Source organism: Polyodon spathula, chromosome 28, assembly GCF_017654505.1.
Source record: "Polyodon spathula isolate WHYD16114869_AA chromosome 28, ASM1765450v1, whole genome shotgun sequence".
Lineage (NCBI taxonomy): Eukaryota > Metazoa > Chordata > Actinopteri > Acipenseriformes > Polyodontidae > Polyodon > Polyodon spathula.
Genome location: NC_054561.1, coordinates 1,717,610 through 1,740,303, shown reverse-complemented (window position 1 = coordinate 1,740,303; position 22,694 = coordinate 1,717,610). Strand labels below are relative to the sequence as shown.

At 42.4% G+C, this 22,694-nt stretch overlaps 2 protein-coding genes across 2 annotated transcripts in view; one reads left to right on the top strand and one right to left on the bottom strand.

Moving 5' to 3' along the window:
• Positions 1–6: 6 nt before the first annotated feature.
• LOC121301908 (oxysterol-binding protein-related protein 7-like) lies at positions 7–6,097 on the top strand. The gene is made up of 12 exons (XM_041231626.1): positions 7–18; positions 156–263; positions 1,094–1,325; positions 1,610–1,875; positions 2,191–2,328; positions 2,632–2,695; positions 2,784–2,862; positions 3,141–3,285; positions 3,770–3,914; positions 4,361–4,487; positions 4,791–4,913; positions 5,241–6,097. The coding sequence occupies exons 2-12, from the start codon at positions 171–173 to the stop codon at positions 5,347–5,349; spliced, it is 1,521 nt and encodes a 506-aa protein (XP_041087560.1). The 5' UTR covers positions 7–18; positions 156–170; the 3' UTR covers positions 5,350–6,097.
• A 1,650-nt stretch (positions 6,098–7,747) lies between these two features.
• The window catches only part of LOC121301907 (eomesodermin homolog), a 16,514-nt gene continuing 1,567 nt past the window's right edge, over positions 7,748–22,694 (bottom strand). The window contains exons 2-6 of the mRNA XM_041231625.1: positions 13,066–13,220; positions 11,731–11,852; positions 11,183–11,341; positions 10,532–10,593; positions 7,748–10,349 (exon numbers count right to left, since the gene is read on the bottom strand). Of these exons, the coding sequence (XP_041087559.1) occupies positions 9,578–10,349; positions 10,532–10,593; positions 11,183–11,341; positions 11,731–11,852; positions 13,066–13,220 (1,270 nt within the window). The 3' untranslated portion in view covers positions 7,748–9,577. The remainder of the gene's footprint in view (positions 10,350–10,531; positions 10,594–11,182; positions 11,342–11,730; positions 11,853–13,065; positions 13,221–22,694) is intronic.

Here is a 22,694-nt window from a genome sequence, read left to right as displayed (position 1 = left end):
CGCAACACTCTCTCAGAGGTAGGGACCTCCAGCAACCCCCCTTTTCAATTCAACAAAATACTGCTGCGGGGCCCAGCTGCATTAGAATAAGACACCTATTTGCTTTTAACCCACTTTTAATAGCCCACCCCTTATTGGCTGTGTCTCCTGTGCAGGTCTCTGCTCGGAACATGGAGCTGCAGACTCACCTGACCCGAATTCACTCCCTGTCCATCTCGTCGGACTCCACCATCGCGTCCTTTGTGTCTGTGAGCCAAGAGGAGGTACGCAGCCTTTGTCATTACGCCTAAACATTTAAATGATAGTTAAAACGGGTCAAATAAACAACGTTAACTCAATCGCCCGTGGCTTCAGAACACAGTTAGAAGTCTTTTTTGTTAAAGAAACAAAATCAAGTAGATTGGCATTTTATACAAGTGCCAGGGACAGGAATAAGTGTAGCAGTTTTCACCCGTTCCAGGTTTTACTACAAGCTTCATTAGCCCCTGTGTGTGGGTAACAAGCTCAGGTGTGTCTTATTAAACCAGGAATGGACCAGTCATCCCTGGGATCTGTAAAACAAACAGATCCTTCTAGTTTATCTTAATCAGCATGCTGATATGGGAACATTGATACATAATTGTTTAGAAGGCTATCCTTGGCAAAACCCCCAGCGTATCTTAATAAATTATGAATTACCTCCAGTCGTGCTTATAATCTTAGATTGCGGACTGTTCTGAGTTTCATAGTCCTAAAGTTAGTATGGAATTTGGCGTTTTCTAGCTCCAATGTGTTGAAATAAACTTCAATAACTTACTGTCTTGATCCCTCTTTTAAATTAGTTCAAACAAAGAAATGACGCAGGTGTGGCTGAGACGTGCTTTTTGTTTTGGCCGGTGTTTCCTGTAACTAGATGAACGTGTTTGTGTTGTGTTTTGCTCATTTCGAATGTCTGTGTTTGTTTTTTTGTATGGCACGCCACCTTCTTGGCCCGGTCTCCCTTAGAAGAAAAGAGACGTCTTATTCTTTATTACAGTTTTGTAACATTAACTTAAATGCAGCCAAACCTGCTGCAAGCCCCGAGTTTGACTGAAGTGCTGCCCCTTTTCTGCAGCAGGTCTCCCCTGGCGTCGGTGGGCGGTCTCTAAAGCAGCAGGGCTCCAGTGACAGCTCGGCGTCTCTGTCGGACTCCCACACCGAGTTCTTCGACGCCAACGAGGTCGTCATCTGCGGCAGCTCCTCGGAGAATGATGCCTCCGACGCAGAGTCCTGTGTGAGTAACGTGACCTACAGCAACTCCGACGAGCAGCTCGACTGCAGGGAAGGAGCCGCGACCCTTGGGAAAGGTGAGAGGGAGGGGCTTGGGAGCTGGAGGGAGGGACTAAGGGAGGGGCCAGAGGGAGGGAGGGGCTTGGGAGAGATTGTTGGTCTCCGATTCTGCAAGTAATATTTTTCCATCACATGTATTCCGTTCACTGTTTCTCTCCATGTTTGTGTGCTTGGTCTATCGCATGGTAAAAGCAACTGTGTTCTATCCCACAAACTTGCTGGTGCAGTTCGACCAATTAAACTTGGGTAGCTGCATTACCAGCACCAGTACAAGTCTGACCTCTCCTCCTGTCCCCTGCAGTGACTGTTCCCAGCGCTACCAGCTTACCAAGCAGGGCTGCCCAGAACACTGGCCGACGGACCTGCCTCCCGGCCCCCGGCCCCAACACCAGCAACATCAGCCTGTGGAACATCATGCGCAACAACATCGGGAAGGACCTGTCCCGCGTCTCCATGCCAGTGCAGCTGAATGAGCCCCTGGGCACACTGCAGAGACTGTGTGAGGAGCTGGAGTACTCAGAGCTGCTGGACACTGCAAACCAGAGACAGGACCCCTTTGAGAGGATGGTACGATTATTACCGCACCTCAATGCCCCATGCTCGCCCCCTCCCCCCTGTTCACCTTCCAGCCCCAAATCAAACCCTTCAAATAAATGTCTTCGGGTTGATTTTAAAAACTGTAGTGATTTGTTGCCTGTTAAATAAAGCATTTTGCTTTTCGTTTCACAAAAAAAGAAGAAACGACGATGCATGTAGTGAATGTGGCTTCTGATCTTGTGATGGCTCCTGGTTTCCCTTTTGAAACCCCCGATTTTATTATTTATTTATTTGTTCCCCCTTTGCAGCCTCTTGGATTGTTAATCATTTTCTGTTCTTCTGAAGGTGTACGTCGCTGCGTTCGCGATCTCGGCCTACGCCTCTGCATATCACCGGTCCGGCAGTAAGCCCTTCAACCCGGTTCTTGGGGAGACTTACGAGTGCGAGCGAGAGGACAAGGGCCTCCGATTCACCAGTGAGCAGGTAACCCCATCCTGTCTGCCACTGAACCAAAGTTTAGAGTCTGATTTTTTTTTTTTTTTTTCAGTCAAAATCCGTGGTCTTCAAACCTTTAAGTTTTAAGGACACAAGAATGCAAAATAGTTATCAGCTGGACTAAGTTTTTTTTTTTTTATATATATAGAAGTTATACCATAGAATTTTGACTCCACACGAAGATATTTAAACTTGGCTCTTAAGAAATTGTGAAAACGTATCGGCGATAAAAAGCCGTTAAGCTCTTTTGCTGTTTCTGTGTTGCCATAGTAACGTTCTGTCTGTCAGTAGGTCAGCCATCACCCTCCAGTCTCTGTGTGTCAAGCTGAGTCTGACAACTTCATCTTTTGGCAAGGTAAGCGACATTGTGCTCTGAGTCCAGTACTTCGGCTGCTGTCTTCATGATCTCTGGATTTGCGTTAGCTTATTTCTTTCTTTTGCAGATGTCAGGTGGAAAAACAAATTCTGGGGAAAGTCGCTGGAGATCGTTCCAGTAGGCATGGTGAACGTCACTCTTACAAAGTGAGTTCAAACCGTGACGTCCCTTTTGAACTATTTAGGGGTGCAGCGTACGTGGTCTGATTTGTTGATTTTGTCATGCTGTCGATATTCTTGAATTTTTTATTGACCCCCATTTCCTTGAAAAAAAGAAAACGTTTATCTGCTTTGTTTCTGTATTTATACCTGTTGATTTATCGAATGGGTTATTTAGACTAAGTAGAGAAAACGTGTTCATGCAGTTAGTTTTTTTTTTTTAGTATATTTTGAATTGGAATTGTGGGTTTGGTGCGTGCTTGCAGGTTCGGAGACCACTACGAGTGGAACAAGGTGACCTCCTGCATTCACAACATCCTGAGCGGCCAGCGCTGGATCGAGCACTACGGGGAGGTGGTGATCCGAAACAACAAGAGCAGCATCTGCCAGTGCAAGATCACCTTCTGCAAGGTGAGAGGGGCTCGCACAGGCCATAGACAGAGAGAGGGGCGATAGCTGGGAACATCTGTACGCTGTGGCCGATCACAGCGCTGTTTCTATTTTTCTTTTTCAAGAACAATGTTCAGGCTAATGCTTTCATCAGTGTTAAGATATCAGATCGAGGCATTATTGGAGAAGTTTTGTGTACTTCATTAGCTTTTTTGACACCTTCCAAATGCTTAAGATGTTACTTAGCTGTCAAATTTAACAGGCGTTTTAACCAAAAACAGTAAGAGCTATTTAAAGACTGGAGGATACGCTTTGAAATACAATAGTTTCTTTAAGTCCCAAATCGATTTTTGAGTGGGAAAGGGGTGTGGGATGTATCTGTGCAAGACCAGAAGAACAAACCTAGATGACAGAAGTCTTGGTTTGTTGCATCTTGTCGTACTGTTACCTGAAACGTTAATCCAAGCGAATTAACAGATCGATGAATCTCGCCTCTCCTCTGCAGTCTAAGTACTGGAGCTCTAATATGAATGAGGTGCAGGGGGCTGTGCTGGACGAGGCTGGCACAGTGATCCATCGACTCGGGGGCCGCTGGCACGAGGGCATCTACTGCGGGACCCCTCCCAAGACACACTGCATCTGGAAACCAAGTAAGAGGGCGATTCACAGGGGCGGGGGGGGAGCTTCCACTGAGAAATCGAACCTGGGACTCAGTTACCACTTTACTGAACCTCTGCTACAAACCTATAGGCTTCACGCAACAGTCTGTTTGGAGAGATGCCCACGATGGAGTTTATTAAACCACTGAATAATTGTTGAAGGTTATTGAAGCAGAATAATGATTTCCAGTATTTCATCATCCATAGTGTAAAGAGTTTCTGTATGCAAGTGAGTACCAAGTCTATTTGTGTATGTGCTTAGGCAGATGCACTTAGATTTGAGATGATACAGTAAACCCATTTTCACATCATTTCAGGGAAACTGAGCATTAGAACACTGAAATGCCATCTGTGCCTCTTTTGCAGTGGAGCTGGACATGTAGTGCTAGCTTCGTTAAAGTCGTGTTTATTAACCAGGAGTCCTTTCTGGTTTGCAGACCCCATGCCTGCGGACTTTGACCGCTATTACGGCTTCACGCGGTACGCCCTGGAGCTGAATGAGCTGAGCCCAGAGCTGAAGCAGCTGCTGCCTCCCACCGACACGCGGCTCCGACCCGACCAGAGGTACCAGCAACACACGCAAGCCACACATGCAACATGCACAACAAACACCCAACACAAGACATGCATGCAACACAAACCAAACATGCAACATGCACAACAAACACCCAACACAAGACATGCATGCAACGCACACCTTTTTCAGTGGATGAAAATGGTAGGTTTTTTAGAGCAGTTTAGCTGTAAAACCCCCAGCGATGGTGGGTTGCACAGTTCATTAAGCGTAAGAAGAAACTCGACGTGCTCTCTCTTTTTTTGATGACATGGGGTCCTGGTGTGGCCTGCTGACAGGTTTGTGTGTGGCAGGTACCTGGAGGAGGGAAATGTGGAGGCCGCAGAGACTGAGAAGCAGCGGGTGGAGCAGCTGCAGAGAGAACGTCGCAAAGTCCTGGAGGAGAATGGACTGCCGTACCAGCCACGCTTCTTCACGTGAGTCCCTCCACCACACTGCTGTGCCGGGGGCTCCCAGACCAAGGGCCAGGGACAGCACTGATCCCTTATAGAAGTTACCAGAGTATTTTTGCATGACTATGCTTTGCCCATGCTTATAGTAGGCATTTACCAGACACTAGTTTGCCTTGTTTTTTTTAAACAGTTATTTTTTGCAGCTAAATAATTGACAGCTTAAGACTATACTTTCATTTCTGTGGTTTGTAACTAATAATTGATCGTTGGCAATATGTCCTTCGATAGATCTTTGTTGTTTTAAGCCAGTCACTAACAAATGTGTAATGCTATTGTTATTGTTATTAACAGGAGAACAGTGGACGCCAGTGGTAAGGAGTTCTGGTTTAGCAACAGGACATACTGGAAAGTTAGGAAGGACCCGGGATTTTCAAAAATGGACAACGCTGTTCTGTGGTGACAGTGATCCATGTGATCGAGCCACAGGCACACAACCTCGGAACGTTTCTACTCTTGGGGGGGGGGGGAGATACCTACAGAAACCAGTCTGGAACTGGCTCTTAAGAAGAATAACTGTGTATTATAGCAAATATTATGAAATAATAACAATGTACTAAAAAAAATATATATATAAAAAAAACAAACAACAAAGAGCTATTACAAAATGACATTTTAAAGTTTTAATATGTATCCTGTACCATTGAATAGGGATTCAGTACTGTAAAAAAAAAAAAAAAAAAAAAAAAAATTCAAACCGAACAGATTTTGCACACCTGAATTTTTCTGGATTCGTTTAGATTTGTGTGTGCGTGTGTTTGTGTGTTTTAAGGATACAGACAACGTAGCGATAATTAAGCACAAAGTTTTGACAGAAAATATCAGTGACATGCCTTGTCTATGCATTAGGAAGTATTAGAGAAAATGAATATTAAGCAGACTAGCGTTTTCGCTAGTGCCATCGTTGGTACTCTGTTCAGGACACAGCACTTGTCTACTTTGCTAAACCTTGTACTTTTTTTTTTTTTAAGTTTCACAGGCTCTGATTCAACTGAAATTATAGCGCCGCTGTCTGTATGGCGGCATTAAAGAAAAAAAAAGTACAAAAAACAAACAAGCAATATAATTGATGTTCAGCTGTAATTTTATTAGTCTGTCATCATTGTCGTTCTCAGTTCATCACGGTTTATTATTTGAAAATACAAACACAGTCCCAGACACTGGCTGGAACCAGGCTGTCGTGGTTACAGCAGTATCTGTCTGGTGAATCCACAGACCGGGTTAAGGATCTGTTTGGTTTGGGTTCAGGGTCGGTCACCCTTTTTCTAATGCACTGAGCCCTTCCTGAAAGAGCCTGGTGTGTCTAGGTGACACACACACATACATATGCACACACGCGCACACACACACACACACACACCTTATTAATGTATCCAACCTTCTACACTCCCAAGTCAAGAAAAAGCCATACCCATAAATACACGACCATGTTACTGGATGCAATTGTTGTAATGAAATAATGTATTTTACTGTCTGTTCCAAAGCATGTCTTTATTTTATATATACACACACACAGACACACAGTAGTGTAATGTATTGGAACACCTCAAGATCTGTCATTTATAACCTTTATATACCAACCTGCATGAAAACCTCTGGAGGTGAGAATTGCAATTTTTCGGTCAGTAATCAGCGATACAGAAACAATAGGCACTCCTGTGTGAAAGTGTTCGACCGCTTTGTGCTTTAATCAGGCATCTTAAACAGCGTCTAAAAAGTCTCCTACATTTCATAAATTGCACTTAATAAAGACATCAATAAAATCAGATAATAATCTGCTTATTTTGACAGTCTTCCAGGATTTTCAGTGCCAGAGGTCACATTTCATACGTACAAGAAGTCAAAACTACAGAAGCAGTGGGGTGTTCTAATTTTGCACACTACTCTGTCTGTTCTATCTATCTGTGTGTATACATGGATATTTAATACGGTCAGGGTCCTAGCTAACAAGTATAGCACTTCTACATGTGACCAAAAGACTAATGAATGTTTTTATTTCGCAGTGGTTTGCAAAGCTGGTAGTTCTCCTACGTTTAAATTAAAATGGATAAAATATTACTGAAACAGTTCGTTATGTTTATTCTTTCATGGTCGCCTCGTTTCAATAACAACGAACTCGCAACACAAGTTATCAAGGTTTAGAGATTACGAATGTTATCTATGAAAAAACACTTTCAGGAATCTTGCAATAGAATGGCAGTGATTGTAATTGCAACACGAGGCCACCAGCTGTCACTGTGTCACTATATAAAAATCTGAGCCCAAACAATCTGTGGCTGGAAACGGACACAATTTTAGATTTGTGCAGTCGACCTCAATTGTTGTTGAGGGTTTTTTTTTTTGCACTGTATATAAAACTCCCCATTAAAAAAATGACCACATCATTTAAAATCTACCAAACTAATGCGTGTGTGTTTTATTTATTTATTTATTTATTTTTTTAAATGTGTACCTTTTGAAAGACATTTAAAACCGGAAAGCCTTGCTAACAGGCCTGGGAGCGCTTTTCGTTTTTTGTAAAACATGTTTTTGTTGACAATTGACTGTTTGGTTTTCTTAAACTATTTCTGCCCTCAGTGGGTAAGATTTTTGTGCCTGTGCTGCATTGGTACTTGTCTTTTTGTGGTTTGTGTGTGCCCTCACTGCAAAGTAAGAGTTATTGATATGACACACACAAAATAGTTTAATTGATTTAAAAAATAAATGTTTAATTTAAGATGTGTTGGACAGAAGCCCTTTTAAAGTCCCAAGGTGGACCAGGGATCAGTGTTGTCTCTGAGTTTGTTATAGAGAGAGAGAGAGAGAGAGAGAGAGCTGGTGAAACACTTGTTTAAAGTTGTTTATTAAAAAGACACTGCACATTTTCACAATGTAAAGCCAGCTTCAAATAAATAAATCTGTTCTTTTCAGTGTACCGTAAGTCATATATTCAAAATTATTTTTTCATAACTTATTATTTCTCATATGTTAGTATATCTGCCATGCTTAAATATTCCAGTGAAAGTTCCTTCTGAAAAGGTAGACCTTGGGGAATAACGTCAGTGTTGCACCTGTGGGCGTCAATGCACTGTGCATCACTAATAATCCTCCCCAGCCTTTAATAGCATCTTTTGCTGGAATAATTAAGCCTGGTAAATACAGATATGCATAGAAACAAACAGAACATAAGTAATAGGTGAGAAATTAAATATCAGAAAAATGTATTTGACATAAAGTATCCCTTTGAAGTGGAAGGTATTACAAATAAGTTGAAAAGGGGATGCAATATTGCTTTCAAATACATATTTACAAAAATAATCTGTTTACTTGAAAAGTTTGAATTTGAAATGAAAAAGGCAAAATAATTTCTCCCCTTTGTTAAAGGATTGGTATAACCAAGGCTTGAAAATCAAATTGTGTGCTTCTCATTCGCGTGTGACCGGATCATTGCACCCCTTGGCTTGCTGGTATTGTTTTATCTGAACCATTTCCTGTATGAAATATTGAACCTAGCTGAAATAAATGGCAATTTGAAGTAATTTTGGACACTTAATAAATATAGTTTTCATTGAAAAGTTATTCTATGCTTTATATGGGGAGGGAAAATATATAGGCATCTCCTGCAGGAGTGCTGTATACTAGTTCACGTTGGTATTGCATCACTTCCTGTGCTGAGCTGTAGATCACATGATCCGACTGACTTATTGAGCATTAAAAATGTCCAAAATATACCCCACAGGTGTGTTTATGCAGGACAAGCATCACCCCAGTACTTACAAACATCAATCGGATTTCTGAATCAGACACCCAAACACTTGGAATACTATTCAGTTGCTTGTTGCATTTTGGGTCAGGACACAAGTCTACCCCATTCATGTGTGGGCAGGTTATAAACCTAAAATAAAAAGACCTTGTTTAAAAAAATATAGATTCAATAAACTAAATGTCACATCACTTATCCTTTGGTACTAACTGTAATAATAATAATAATACACAATAACATTTCATTTGCAGTACCAGTGTTTACACAAAAGCTTTTTTTTTTCTTTTTTTTCTGTTGACACATCAGATTAAAATGTCTGCCTTTTTAACAGACACAATTCGGCTTTACCTCATTAGCCAATGCACCTTGTGGACTACAAATCCCAGAATTCCCCAGGTGGAGGTGAGACAAGGGTCAACGCCCTCCCTGGGAATCATGTTTTAGTTTAGTTTCCACATAGCCCTGCTGAAGGAGATGCTGTAGGAACTACTCTCAGTGCAGGCCAGTTTGTGAGTACTGGAAGAATAATCAAGTTGATTTCGATGTGTGTTGGAATATATACTCCACCAGCAGGGGTCGCTAACGTTCAGTGGGAAAGGCAAGTCTGGAGGATGGAATCTAATGACGTTTCTCATTTTTAAGTGCGATAAAACCTTGACTGCTACACGAACACTGTACCATTTCATTCTGATGTGTATGACCGACAATGGACTCAAGAATGACAACAGCAACAGCGTGACCTGATTGAGCACGCAAAAAGCGGGCAACGGAAACACCGTTTGTGAGATTGTGTGCGAGAGAGTTCGGGGGACCCATATTTAAGGACCCTCCCAATCGTTGGGTGTTATTTGCTCGGCGCGCTTCGGTGTTTCTGAGGCAGGTTTTGTGTTCAGTTCGCATAAAACCCATAGTAGCCAGCATCGCCGCTGCTCTCCTTCTCACAGGCTTCTCCTGCACGGGTCGGGGGGGAGCTCTCTGTGCTTGAGGCGTACGGAGACACCCTCCTTTTCTTGCACTCTGCCCCCTCGTACAGCCCCGAATCGGCGGAGTCTACAGACTTCACTGAGGGGGGCTCCAACCAGGAGGAGTCCTCCCCACCGGCCTCCTTCACCTTGTCCTGCTGGGGTGCAGAGAGAGAGGGATGGCACTGCTGGAGCTCCGGGGCTACGGAGGGGTGAGCCGGCATCGGTCTGAACCAGCTCAGCCCGGGTTTGTGGAGGTGGTGGTACTGGGAAGCGGGCCGGCTGGATCCCCACGCCCCCGAAGCTGGGGGGGACCCAAAAGGATTCTCAGGGTAGTAACCCAGGGAGTGGTGCGCCGAGGTCTGGATGGGGAAGGGTTTGTAGGAGACAAAGGCGTTAGCAGCGTAGTCGGATTCGTAGGTGCTGAGGTCCAGCCGGTTCCCCGTGGTGGGGGTCTGCTGCCCCGGGTGGTACCAGCGGCTGTGCGGACTGCTGCTGCTGACCCCAGGCTCCTTGGCTTGCCCGGGGAGACCTGTGGTTGCCCGATCGCGGCTGTAATAGCGGCTCTGTTGGAGGGGGCTCAAGTAGGGCTCTGACCGGTATGGCTGGGGGTAGCACCCACTGGACAGAAGCTGCTGGCAGCCGGTGGCGTCAGTAGGAGAGGGGGAGAGACTGTCATTCTCGATCTGCCCGTACACCCTGGGAAACACAAGGAACATGCAGTTGGAGCTGCGCTGGGCTGAATATTTTTAATGGCTTATTTGACGGAACACCTCAGTTTAAGAATTGATATTTCATGCTGTTTCACGACTGTATTGTCAAGTTTCCTAAATAATAACCTTTGTGATTTTGGTGTCCTTCGAAAGAAAAAGTTTACTCACGCATCAAAATTGTCCCGAAATCCCTTAGCAAAGGGGTTGTGGTCGATTTTCAACTGTGTGATCTGTTTAAGAAGGACAAGGGGAAACAGAGAATGAATAGCGTGCATTGTATTAAAAAATGAAATAGAGAATTATCAGAACATAATTATGGCTAGTAATTATTTTTTTAAAACAGGGCACAGTAATAACACCTTCGATTTTGTCCCCAATTTAGAATGCCTAAATATTTTTTTTTTCCTCTCCACACAGCTGCTCGGGAGAACTGCAGGTTCGGTGGGCGTCCTCCGGTCTCACGACCAAACCAGCTTCCTCTTTTATTCCCAGGAACTCGGGAGCGGATGTCAGGGAGCTACTGGCCTCTGGTGTCTGCTCAGAGCTCGCTGGGGCACCTGGCCAGCAGGGTCCGCTGTAGCGCGATGAGGAGAAACAGTCCCTAGTGGTTTTGCCTTCCTAACCCAGCGCCAGAGACAATGGCACAGCCAGGATGCAAACCTATGCTCCCCTGACTGCGTGCCTCACCCTGCACACCACTTGGCATTGCCCTTATCAGGGGAGACCCTCAGGGACACCTGCCCTCTATTTCTAATCAGATCTTAGCACAGAACACTGTAGTATTCTGCTACCGGAGATCCTTCAAAGAGATGCACTCACGTCAGCGTTTTGGTAGGCAGTGACAGCGATGAACTGGGTCTCAGGGAAGATGAAGGACTGGGTCCTGGAAGTCATGTGTGGCTCCTGGGTGCCGTCCTCCTTCACCTCCACAATGTGCAGCTGCGGCTGGTACTTGTGTAGAGACTGAAGCACGATCATCTGAGCAGAGCGAGGGAGAGAGACAGAGAGAAAGGGGGAGAGAGGGTAGTATTGCTGGAACTAGACTCTAACTAGGTTGGGTAGACAGACTAAGTTGGAGATTTTTAAAAAGCTTTTTTTTTTTTTTTTTTTTATCTGTAGTTCGAGCGCACAGACGGGCTTCAAAAACCTGCTTTATTTTTTTCTGTTTTGGATTGGGCATTGTAACCGAAAAACAGCAGGAATGTGTAGCACTAAATGCGTTGTTTGTTTTACTGTATTTGGCCCTATTGAGCATGTGTGAGTGCTGATGTGTCAGTGTGTGTCACAGTGAGTGAGTGTGTATATATCAGTGTATATCAGCGTATATCTGTGGGTGTCAGTGTGTGTTTGCATGCTGCTGCTCTTACCTGCCCTGTGTTGTTGGAGCCTCCCTTGTTGTTGGTCAGTTTGAGTTTCCCGAAGGAGATCTCCTGCCTCATCCAGTGAGCTCCTGAGTTAGGAGAGTCGGGGTGCATGTAACTCCTGTTACCTGTGCAGAGCAAACACAGCAACACACTGTAACACACCACACCAGCATCAAACACAGCAACACACTGTAACACACCACACCAGCATCAAACACAGCAACACACTGTAACACACCACACCAGCATCAAACACAGCAACACACTGTAACACACCACACCAGCATCAAACACAGCAACACACTGTAACACACCACACCAGCATCAAACACAGCAACACACTGTAACACACCACACCAGCATCAAACACAGCAACACACTGTAACACACCACACCAGCATCAAACACAGCAACACACTGTAACACACCACACCAGCATCAAACACAGCAACACAATGACACACCACACCAGCATCAAACACAGCAACACACTGTAACACACCACACCAGCATCAAACACAGCAACACACTGTAACACACCACACCAGCATCAAACACAGCATCACACAGCAACACACTGACACACCACACCAGCATCAAACACAGCAACACACTGTAACACACCACACCAGCATCAAACACAGCAACACACTGTAACACACCACACCAGCATCAAACACAGCAACACAATGACACACCACACCAGCATCAAACACAGCAACACAATGACACACCACACCAGCATCAAACACAGCAACACAATGACACACCACACCAGCATCAAACACAGCAACACACTGACACACCACACCAGCATCAAACACAGCAACACACTGACACACCACACCAGCATCAAACACAGCAACACACTGTAACACACCACACCAGCATCAAACACAGCAACACAATGACACACCACACCAGCATCAAACACAGCAACACACTGTAACACACCACACCAGCATCAAACACAGCAACACACTGTAACACACCACACCAGCATCAAACACAGCAACACACTGTAACACACCACACCAGCATCAAACACAGCAACACACTGTAACACACCACACCAGCATCAAACACAGCAACACACTAACACATCATACAGTGCATTTAACTGCATGATGAATGCAAACGTTCACCGCCGTGTATTGCAGGGCTTGCAATAAAACTCAGTTTTGCCCATTACAGGTCTTAATACACTGTTGATTAGCCACAGTGTACAGGTAACAAGCTCAGGTGTGTCTTATGAAAGTCTTAGTGAGTGTTATCACCATGCCTGCTTGTTCTGTGCTGCACATCTCCAGACTCTGCAGGTTCAGTGTCTGCTCTTACCTGGCATGTTGCACTCTGCCTTGCCACACTGGACCCACTTCCCTCCCTGGTAGCGCCAATGGTGCTGATCTGCCAGAACCACGTCCACATACACGTTGTAATGGGCTGTTGGGTCCAGAGCCGTGATGTTGAAACTCAGGAAGGGGAACATCCGCCTGGAATTAATTATTATTAGTTAGTCATTTAGCAGAGACGCTTTTATCCAAAGCGACTTAGAGACCATGCGGTGAACTATGCATCAACAGCTGCTGCTGCTGCAGAGTCACTTGCAACAGGACTGCGTTTGTTTTACGTCTCTTACAATTATGCTGCACTAATTACAATTACAAAAAAAAAAACAACTGGGATTGTGGGCAGTTTTCAGCCTTCATTTTTTTGTCACAAGAAGGATCGACCCATTTTTAGCTGAAGTATTTTCACGCTCTGAAAGTGGGGCAGGGTGAATATTTCATATGATTGCTTAATAAAAGATGAGGGAGAGAGGACCCTGTCAACTGATTTTTCTAACACAGCAGTTATCACAGGTAACATGGAGGTCAGCAATTCCTTAGGCAAGGGAGCCGAGAAAAATCCTATGAACAGCCTTCCCTCAGCTCGGGAAATGGAGGCTGAAACACAGATAGGACTGGCTCCACTGCAGACCCACTGGCACACTATCAGCCACAGGGGGTGCTGGTGTGTGGTGAACTGTGGATTCCCCTGCCGACCTAAGCCTTCCCTTCCTGGGCACTGCTCGGCCAATTGTGCACCGACTCCTAGGAACCTCCTGTCACATTTGGTAATGCTATAGCCTGGATTTGAACCTGCGATCTCTGGGCTATAGGTCGCAACCTTCACTCCATGCGGAGCGCCTTTACTGGATGCGCCACTCGGAAGCCCCCTGCATAGTCACCTCTGAATACAACATGGCTATCGTTGCTAATATTGTGCTCGGCTTTCACCCAGCTAAAATGAGATAGTAGTGGTGTAGAGAACCTGCAAGACGTAACTTCACTGTAATATACAAGCCTTCAGCTCTACTCCTCCTCCAGGTAATGCAGACTTCTTACTGGCTCCAGGGACCAGCCTATCTGTGGCCTCCATGGCACATCAGCACACACAATACTGGCTCCAGAAATAAAGTAGCACACTGGTGCACTCCTCTCTCTCTCTCTCTCTCTCTCTCTCTCTCTCTCTCTCTCTCTCTCTCTCTCTCTCTCTCTCTCTCTCTCTCTCTCTCTCTCTCTCTCTCTCTCTCTCTCTCTCTCTCTCTCTCTCTCTCTCTCTCTCTCTCTCTCTCTCTCTCTCTCTCTCTCTCTCTCTCTCTCTCTCTCTCTCTCTCTCTCTCTCTCTCTCTACCCTGTGGCTGTGAGCAATGGCGTAGTCAAGCCGGAACTTGCATAACAGGTAAGCTAAAATCACATGACTCACATCTCCCATCTGATTCAGTCAGTCCTCTAGATGCAACGAAAAGAGCATTAGGAACTTCTATTACAAACTACTTCTTTACAAAGGCTAAAAATGCTGACGAAGACTACTGATGTACAAATTAGTATACTTCTTACAAACTTTTCATGTTTTGCTGATTCATTACAATTCTTAATGAATTAAAATACATAGATCAACTACTAAATTTGCATTTTGACAAACTTATTAATTACTTTTAAGATCAGTTTTATTAGAGATGTCTGGGGGAGCGTGAATAAATCCTTTTCACTGCCCGTTTGATCCAGAATTAATCCAGATTAATATTCAAAATGTTATTTTTCATGCGAGTCATTTATAAAGCAGCTCAGTTTTCACAGTGCTGGCTGCATTGAGTTTGAACGAGCTCTTCATAGCTTCCACCTCCCACCCAGGCCTGGGATCCCACTGCTACCACCAACACAGCTGGAGGAGGGCTGGGGAAGGTGGAAACTGTGCCTTTGGAAGCAGCCAAAAGAGATGAGCCACAGCAAGAGGCAGGACCCCTGTGTCACAGAGGAAGGAGAGGAGGGAGGAGAGTGACTCACCTGGCTTCAGCCAGTGGGTGTGAATCAAGGTAGTTTTCCTTTAAATCTACCCAGTTATAATAAACCAGAGGGTACAATTGTGATCAAGCTCACTCAGCCCTTCTGTTTGGTGGTTACGCATGGTTCCAGGTTTTCAATTCCAGGTTGGATTTGTTAAGATGCCTAATTAAAGCACATAGTGGTCTTACACACTAAATTAGTTAATTGGACCAGCTTCTAATAAGCACTTCACTGGTCCAATTAAGTAACTTAGGGTGCAGTTGGAACAGAACCCAGGAAACCGGCCCTCCAGGACCATGATTGGACACCCGTGGTGTGCCATGTTCACAAACGTGTTTCTAGATCACAGATTACTGAGCGGAAATCGAAATTCTCACCCCCAGAGGTTTTCATGCAGGTAGGTCTATAAAGGATATAGGTGTTCTAATGCATTTGCACACGACTGCATGTCAATGCAACGTGATACAATACAACACGCGATGCAGTGGCACTGGGAGCTCTTTCAGAAGCCAGGGTATTTTTGCATAGTTTTTATACAGTGCATTTACCATAGTTTGCTATGCTTTTTTTTTTTTTTAAATATGGTTTATCTGCTAACTCCTTAATGAAAAACTTAAGATGGTGCTCTAGAGTTGGATAAAGTCTCTGGTGTCTCATGGTCTTGCCAGGCTGCCTCTAGAAGGCACTCATGCTTTTTCACTTCTGCTTTTCAAATCACGCACATTTCTGATTGGTGTCACGAGATCTCACAAGCCTTTTTACAGGAAGCGCTTTGGGCATTAGTATTAGCGTCCTTGATCGACAACCATCCTCTTTGAAAATAAATAAATAAATAAATAAAATGTGAAAACTTATGAGAGTTTAACAAGAGTTATCGTAACAATATAGTTAGAGAGAAAATTAACACAACAGGTAAATGCCACTTTCAAAAGCTTCAAAAAATTACAAAGTAACCTGTCCTCAAATGAGGGCCGTGGCATTTAATAGGTTAACATCCTTCACAGTAATCCGTTCAGAGCAGCTATAATTCATGAAAAATCAAGTCCTGATCAAATTAAAAAACAGAAACCAGTGGTTGACTTGATGATATGAAACCTGAATCAACCCACGCAAATTTTTAATTAAAAAAAAAAATATGTAAAAATAGTTGTGTCACTTTCTTGAAGTGAATTAACACTGGTGACACTGTGTTATTAAAACAGACCGGTTTTAAAGGAAATCAGAAAAGCACCACATTGATTTGCATATCGACAGCAATAGTTTCATTGAAAGCACAGGGGACAAACAGACACAGGCAGTGGAGACTGTCCAAGCACAGAAATTACAGTCCCCTTGGACTTCTGCCTAAGGTGAGCCCATTTGTTTGAAAAAATAAGAGTTCTATAGTGTGTTTCTGTAAACGTACCTGCGATTGCTGCTCGGCAGAATACATAGGTCAAGCATGTTAATGTGTGCAGCCGTTTACTTTCTATGCAATTGTAATTATTATTGGTCTGCCCCAGTGGTCCTTGTTTTAAAGCTGTTGCTGCAGCACCAACAGGAAATAAAAGTTAAACAGAGTCATAAATCAAAAAAAGAAACAATGCGGCTTTATGTCGGCAGCCACAACCCCAAACTACCATGCTGAGTGGCAGGAACACAGTAGGCCATGCTAACCAAATTGAAGAATCTGCTGGTTTTAATGTTGCAATGCCCGTCGGCTGTTTCTATCATTATGCAATACTTTTACAGTAGCCTGTATGGAGAATACTGTTCTAGAAGCATGTTTTAATGTAATCAATGTAAGCAGTGCTATCTGGCACCAAGGCAAACCTGGGAAGTTTTTGGGGAAAGGTGTCAGGACAGTTGAGGTTAGGGTTAGGGTTGGGGTTAGGGTAAGGATCAGGTCCCGCTAATACGTCTGCTCTCCCTAGTTTTTAACAACCTAAACAAAATCTAGGCTTACCTTGCGCATTGAGGCTATGAAATGAAGCATATCGTGTGCACCTCGCTAGTTATTTCTGTCTTGAACTGCACGCCAGGGAGGGTGCCAACTTTGGATACTCAAGCGCCGGGGGAAAGGTCATGGCTTGGTCACAGTACACTGAACTCCCTAGCATTGCTGCAGTAAAGTGAGGAAACTCCATTGACTCTACACAGACACTGCCCCGAAATCAGTGACTGTCCATTGTCCAACTCCCCGTTTTAGAGGGAAACTTGAATGGAGCAGGCAGGTTTCACTGAGAACACAGTTCGGCTTGAGGCTTGCTTTCAATATGCAAGAAAAGGGAGTCTTCGAAGCACAGTGTAGTTAGGGTTCCGCACCATGTTTTCTGTAGATGTGCAGTCAATACCACTTCCATGAAAACGGCACGCTGCTCTGCTAAGAAGATTGCTAAAGGCGCTGGTACATCACCTTGTTAAAGGCTATCTAGGTGCAAAGACTTTTTAGAGGTTTCACTGTATTTGCTAGCTGCGAGTTTAAAATCTTTTGAAACTCCACAGCAAAAGATGAAGACAAAACGTGTACTGTTATACCTTAACAGAGGAAATGGTTACTCAATTCACGTTGACTTCACCCCTTTCCCATTTAAAAAAAACTACTACAAAAACAAAACTACCTTTCCCAGAGCAGTTGGGTATCTATCATTGATTTGTTCTGAATACTTTAAACTCACCTCAGCTACTGAGTGGCAGCAAATTCCTACATTTCTATTGGAGAAAACAAGATTATGTATCATTCTGTGTATCATTCCTGCTGTCTAGATCTCAAAGTTTTGGTTTAAATTGAGTTGCACACAAGAAAACAAAGTTACAAAACAAACTTAGCCTCCCAGTGCATATGAGACCTTGTTTTTTATGATTGAGCTTTCTGTGTTAAATGAACTGATGTTTATTTTTTCTTTTACTTCCTTTTCAAAAAGTAGGCTAGTTCATTTAAGACCTGAGTAAACAGTTTCAAAATGTAAGTCATTCTTCCAAATCAAATGTCAAGTTCATTAACACGCTTGATCGTAATGTGTACTGTATCACTATCACCGTTAGCTCTCGATGTCAGATCCTGCTCTATCTCAGGTCTCTTTCAGCGGTGTGTTTGTATTATATTTTTATTGAACAAAACTGCTTTGTCAGATTTACGAAAAGGAAAAAAAAAACTGAGTTCTCTACCTTAATCACACAGCGACTACAAAAGCCATTACTTCATCCGAAACTGGGGAGCAACTGGAAAATAACGACACATATTCTAATGCCGTGGTAAACGAAGCTTAGCTGCGTTGCTCAATACCAATCAGAACAAAACATGACCTTATTTGTCCTGTGACGAACTTTTATGATTTTCTAAAATGTTTAGATCGAGGATTCAATAAAACACAACAACTGCGTTGTAGTTTTCTTTTTAACCTCGGAGATAACGACTGAACCTATTAAAAGTGCCATCCTCCTATCTTGTCATTTTTTGGAACATTTTTAACTGGCAACATCTGCCGGTTATTTTAATTCTCTCTTTAACTATACTGTTACGATCACTTGCTCCAGTCTTGTTAACCGCAATGCGCTCGTGAATGCCTACAACTTTAAAGTCAAGTCACGATGCCCAGATGCACTCTCTGTTGATACCTGTGCCACTGCAAATGCCCTCTACTGCCTACTAACTTTAGCACCTGCGGGTGTCACTTCTGTACCAAAAACACCCCAACCAAATACAAGCGAAACCCGAGAAACACTACACGCTGCTCCAGACTGTGGGAGTGCATGCATGAGTGACACAAGATGTTTGTGTGCTATTAGGTGCCCTATATACTGCCCCTCTATACTGACTTAAATCACTCACCTGCCATTCACTCCTGGACTATCTCAAAGCACTTAGGTACAATAATTGTGCTGCACATTTGAATGTGCATCTATTAAATGCAAGAATAGATGTGTAGTACTAACATTGTAGTCTTATGGATGCAAATAGTGTATTGTAGTGTACTGCATTAAAATGATTTCAGCTTATTACAATGTGCTGCAATGTTACTCTGGCAAAACATTAAGTATCTAATGACTGTGTGTTCCATAGTAGTTACTTAGTAAATACAGGGGCCCTTATAGATAATTACAATGTTATTATGCATAGTTACAGTGTACTTAATGTGCTGTGTTACAGCAGTGTAATGCTTTGCCACATAATGCAGTAATATCCATGCAGTAATTGCATGTTAGAGGATGGGAATATTCTAGTGTACAATGGTCAAACCTCTTCACAACAGAGAAAACGTTTGTGAATATCAAACCTTTAATGAATCAAGGCTTTACACGATGCCCAAGCCTGCTGTTTGTAACAGGGCAATAGACTGCAGTGCAACAGCGTCCAATACCATGCAATACAGAAAATAGCTGAAAGAGTTTCTGTACACATCACAAATATTTTTCATTGAAAATGTTTAAAATGTTTTTTTTTTTTTTTTCATTGCTTTACATGGGGGAGAAATTGCATCTTCATAAGAGACTATCGTGCATTTGCACCTTGCACACATCCTTATATATTTGCAGGATCTTTTTTTTTATCCCTCCCCATATGAAATAGTCATGCATTTCTTTTAGCAAAGTGGTGTTACGTTAGAGGTGAATGCTTTGTGAATATAGTCGTACAGTACAGTGTGTTACATGATAACAGCCCCTGCGATATACAGGCGTACAGTAACTGCGATCATAATTAAAAATAATTAAAACCCAGTCACAGGCATGAAGACCACAAAAGTATTACTTGAATTATATTTCTGTGTTACTATATAGAGAGAGAGAGCTGTGGGCAGAAGTGTTGCTTCACCCTCTAGAGTGAACTCTTTCTGCTATTACGGCTTCCAGTAGACATGTGATATCATTTTCAGTTTATTTTTATTTTTTTATGTTTAAACCCTAAAATACGTGTGTGGGGGGTGGGGGGTGGGTAGATATTACTATTAATATGCAGACAACATTTGAGAAAATGTCCCCACAACCATAGGAACTTCTGAAAAAGAGACGCTGTGGGGATGTCCCTACTTGTAAAACACTTAAAGAACTAAATATGCCTTAAAAAAAAAGTTTCAAAATATTTATTTAGTTGTCGGCTTTCACCCTGTGTGGGCTTTCGTCTGTGCTTGTGCATGTGCGTTAGGGTTGCCACCTGGCCCCATGATTCCGGAACACTGCCAGACAGAACAGGATTTTGAAGTTGCCTTTAAACTGAAGGAAATCAACATGTGAATTGAGCCCTAAACCTTTGCTAAATTGATTCTGGTGATTAATTATCTTGAGGCAGCATGACAATACAATAATAGCTTTAAACAAATGAAATAAATAAATACATCATCAATATTTATTTTATTAATAGTTTTATTATATATATATTAAAGTTTCTTTAGTTTCTAATAGTATATCACCTTCTCCCACTGAAATCATTAATACTGAGCAGCTGTTCACCAGACAGCGTGAACACTGGATCAGTGTTGTTATTTAATTGGGAGAGTCGATGTAAATTAGGGCAATATATTACTAATTAATAGAATATAAATAGCATCTTAAATATTGAGAACTGAAATATCATTTTTGTACAAAATAAAAATAAATATCTTGAATAAACCTACACACATGTTTATTCAAGATGCTTTTTCTATTTTGTAAGATTTGTATGATCACAATGATTCGGATAATTAAGAACCATTATAAATTAAGCAAGTGCTTAGCGCTCAATTCACGTGTTCATTGCTTTCAGTTTGGGGGCAACTTAAAAACCCTGTCCCGTCCCAAAGTGTTCCGGAATTACGGGGCCAGGTGGCAACCCTATGTGTACCCGAACTGGTCCATTCGGAAAGCAGGCCTCAGTGTTAACGATGCTAAGGAAATGCATGTAAGAAATACACGCTTCCCCTGAACGCTTATGCTGTTTACAATGTACTGTAAAGCGTTAGATAGGTAAAGTATTAGTTATACTGGCTTTCATTGTTGAGGGTGTAACAGGTGTGAACGTTTTAGGGGAATTACTTCTTTATATTGGTGTTGTGTTTCATAATTTATTTGATGTCACCCATAGCCCATTGCAACGTAACATGAACTACATCAATTTGATTTTTTTTCATCGACCTGAAGCTTTGCTTTTTTTTTTTTTTTTTTTTTTTTTTTTTTTTTAAAAAGAGTAGTTTATTTTGCATCTGAATTTTGAATGCAAGTTAACGTATATTGGTACCATTTGTATTTTAAAAATTGACCCGATTCTAGGAATGCACACGTATTGATTATCGAATTGTGTTACACTGTGCTCAATGCATCAAGCACACACACACACACACACACACACTGTAACAGTTCAACATTTTATAATCAAGCAAAGCAGAATCAACGACAACAGTAATAACATGTAAAATCTAAACACTATTAGTATTATTATTATGCCTTGAATAATCTGTAGTCCTATTTGTGTATATGGTTTTCATTTATATTTACATTATTGTAACTTGATTTTTTTAAATCTGATTTTAAATACGTCTTCAAGCACAATATAGGCCTATTATTATAATGCAGCTCTTCAGAGCAAGAGTAACACACGCAATGAAAGTGGCGGTCTCGTCGGACACCGTCGTGTTAAACGTCGCGTTTATTAAAACCATGCCAATGCAGCTTTGCAGAATGGTGCCTTTATCGTCATGTCTTCTGAGCAGAACGGACCGGGCGTGCTTACAGGGTCTGTTGTGAAAAAAAGACCTCGGACTCATCATTCTTCATGAATTATAATAGACAGGGGCTGCCACTGGGCATTGGAAATGAAGTACAAGCGGTATCGACAAAAAACTGTATTTAACACATGCAATATCGCAACACTATACAAGCTGTACATAAGATTATATAGAAGAGGTTTATTTATAAATGACTGTATCGGTGTGGCACTCTTATTTGCGCTTTAAATGCAAATTGATAAACGGACAAACGCATTTATTTATTTATTTTTAATCTATGCGCAGGCTATAAGCATTTCTTAAAACAAAAAAGGGGAGCATTTGCTTTTTTGTTGTTGACTAATTTCAGTATCTAGAACGAAGTAGCCTAATTAAACCAGAAATTTCTATCAGTGTAAGGCTGTCTTGTGGTACACGGTATTTTCTGAATCAAAAACAAGTTTATGCTGTACAGTGCGCCGGGCTGGTGATCTGATGTTAACAGTGGTTGTGGCACTTATGAAACCCATATCGCTAAGGGTCAAACTGCCCACTGAAAGCGTGCCACAACTCGAGCATTCATATTTGCAACCCTGTACAAAACGCATCGATCTCCTTTGTAATATTTCCCCGATTTGGTTTAATGGGTTTTTTGGGGGGTTTTTTGCATTGCTTTGTGATCTGTGAAACCCCTTGTAAGAAAAGTGATCATCCATATAGCCTTAAATTTATTTCACCTTTTTGTCTGTGTATGGCCTATTATAAAAGCTGGGACCTGGCTTATGGTTTGTGTTGCTCAAAGAAAAAAATAAATAAATAAATAAATAAATAATAATAATAATAATAATAATAATAATAATAATAATAAATGTGCATCCAGCTTTCTATCTACAAAATTAAATGGGCCGAAATAGTACAGGCCTAGTTGTATATCAAAATATCTAAATGCATCATGGACACCCCCAGCCCCTGGACAGTTGCA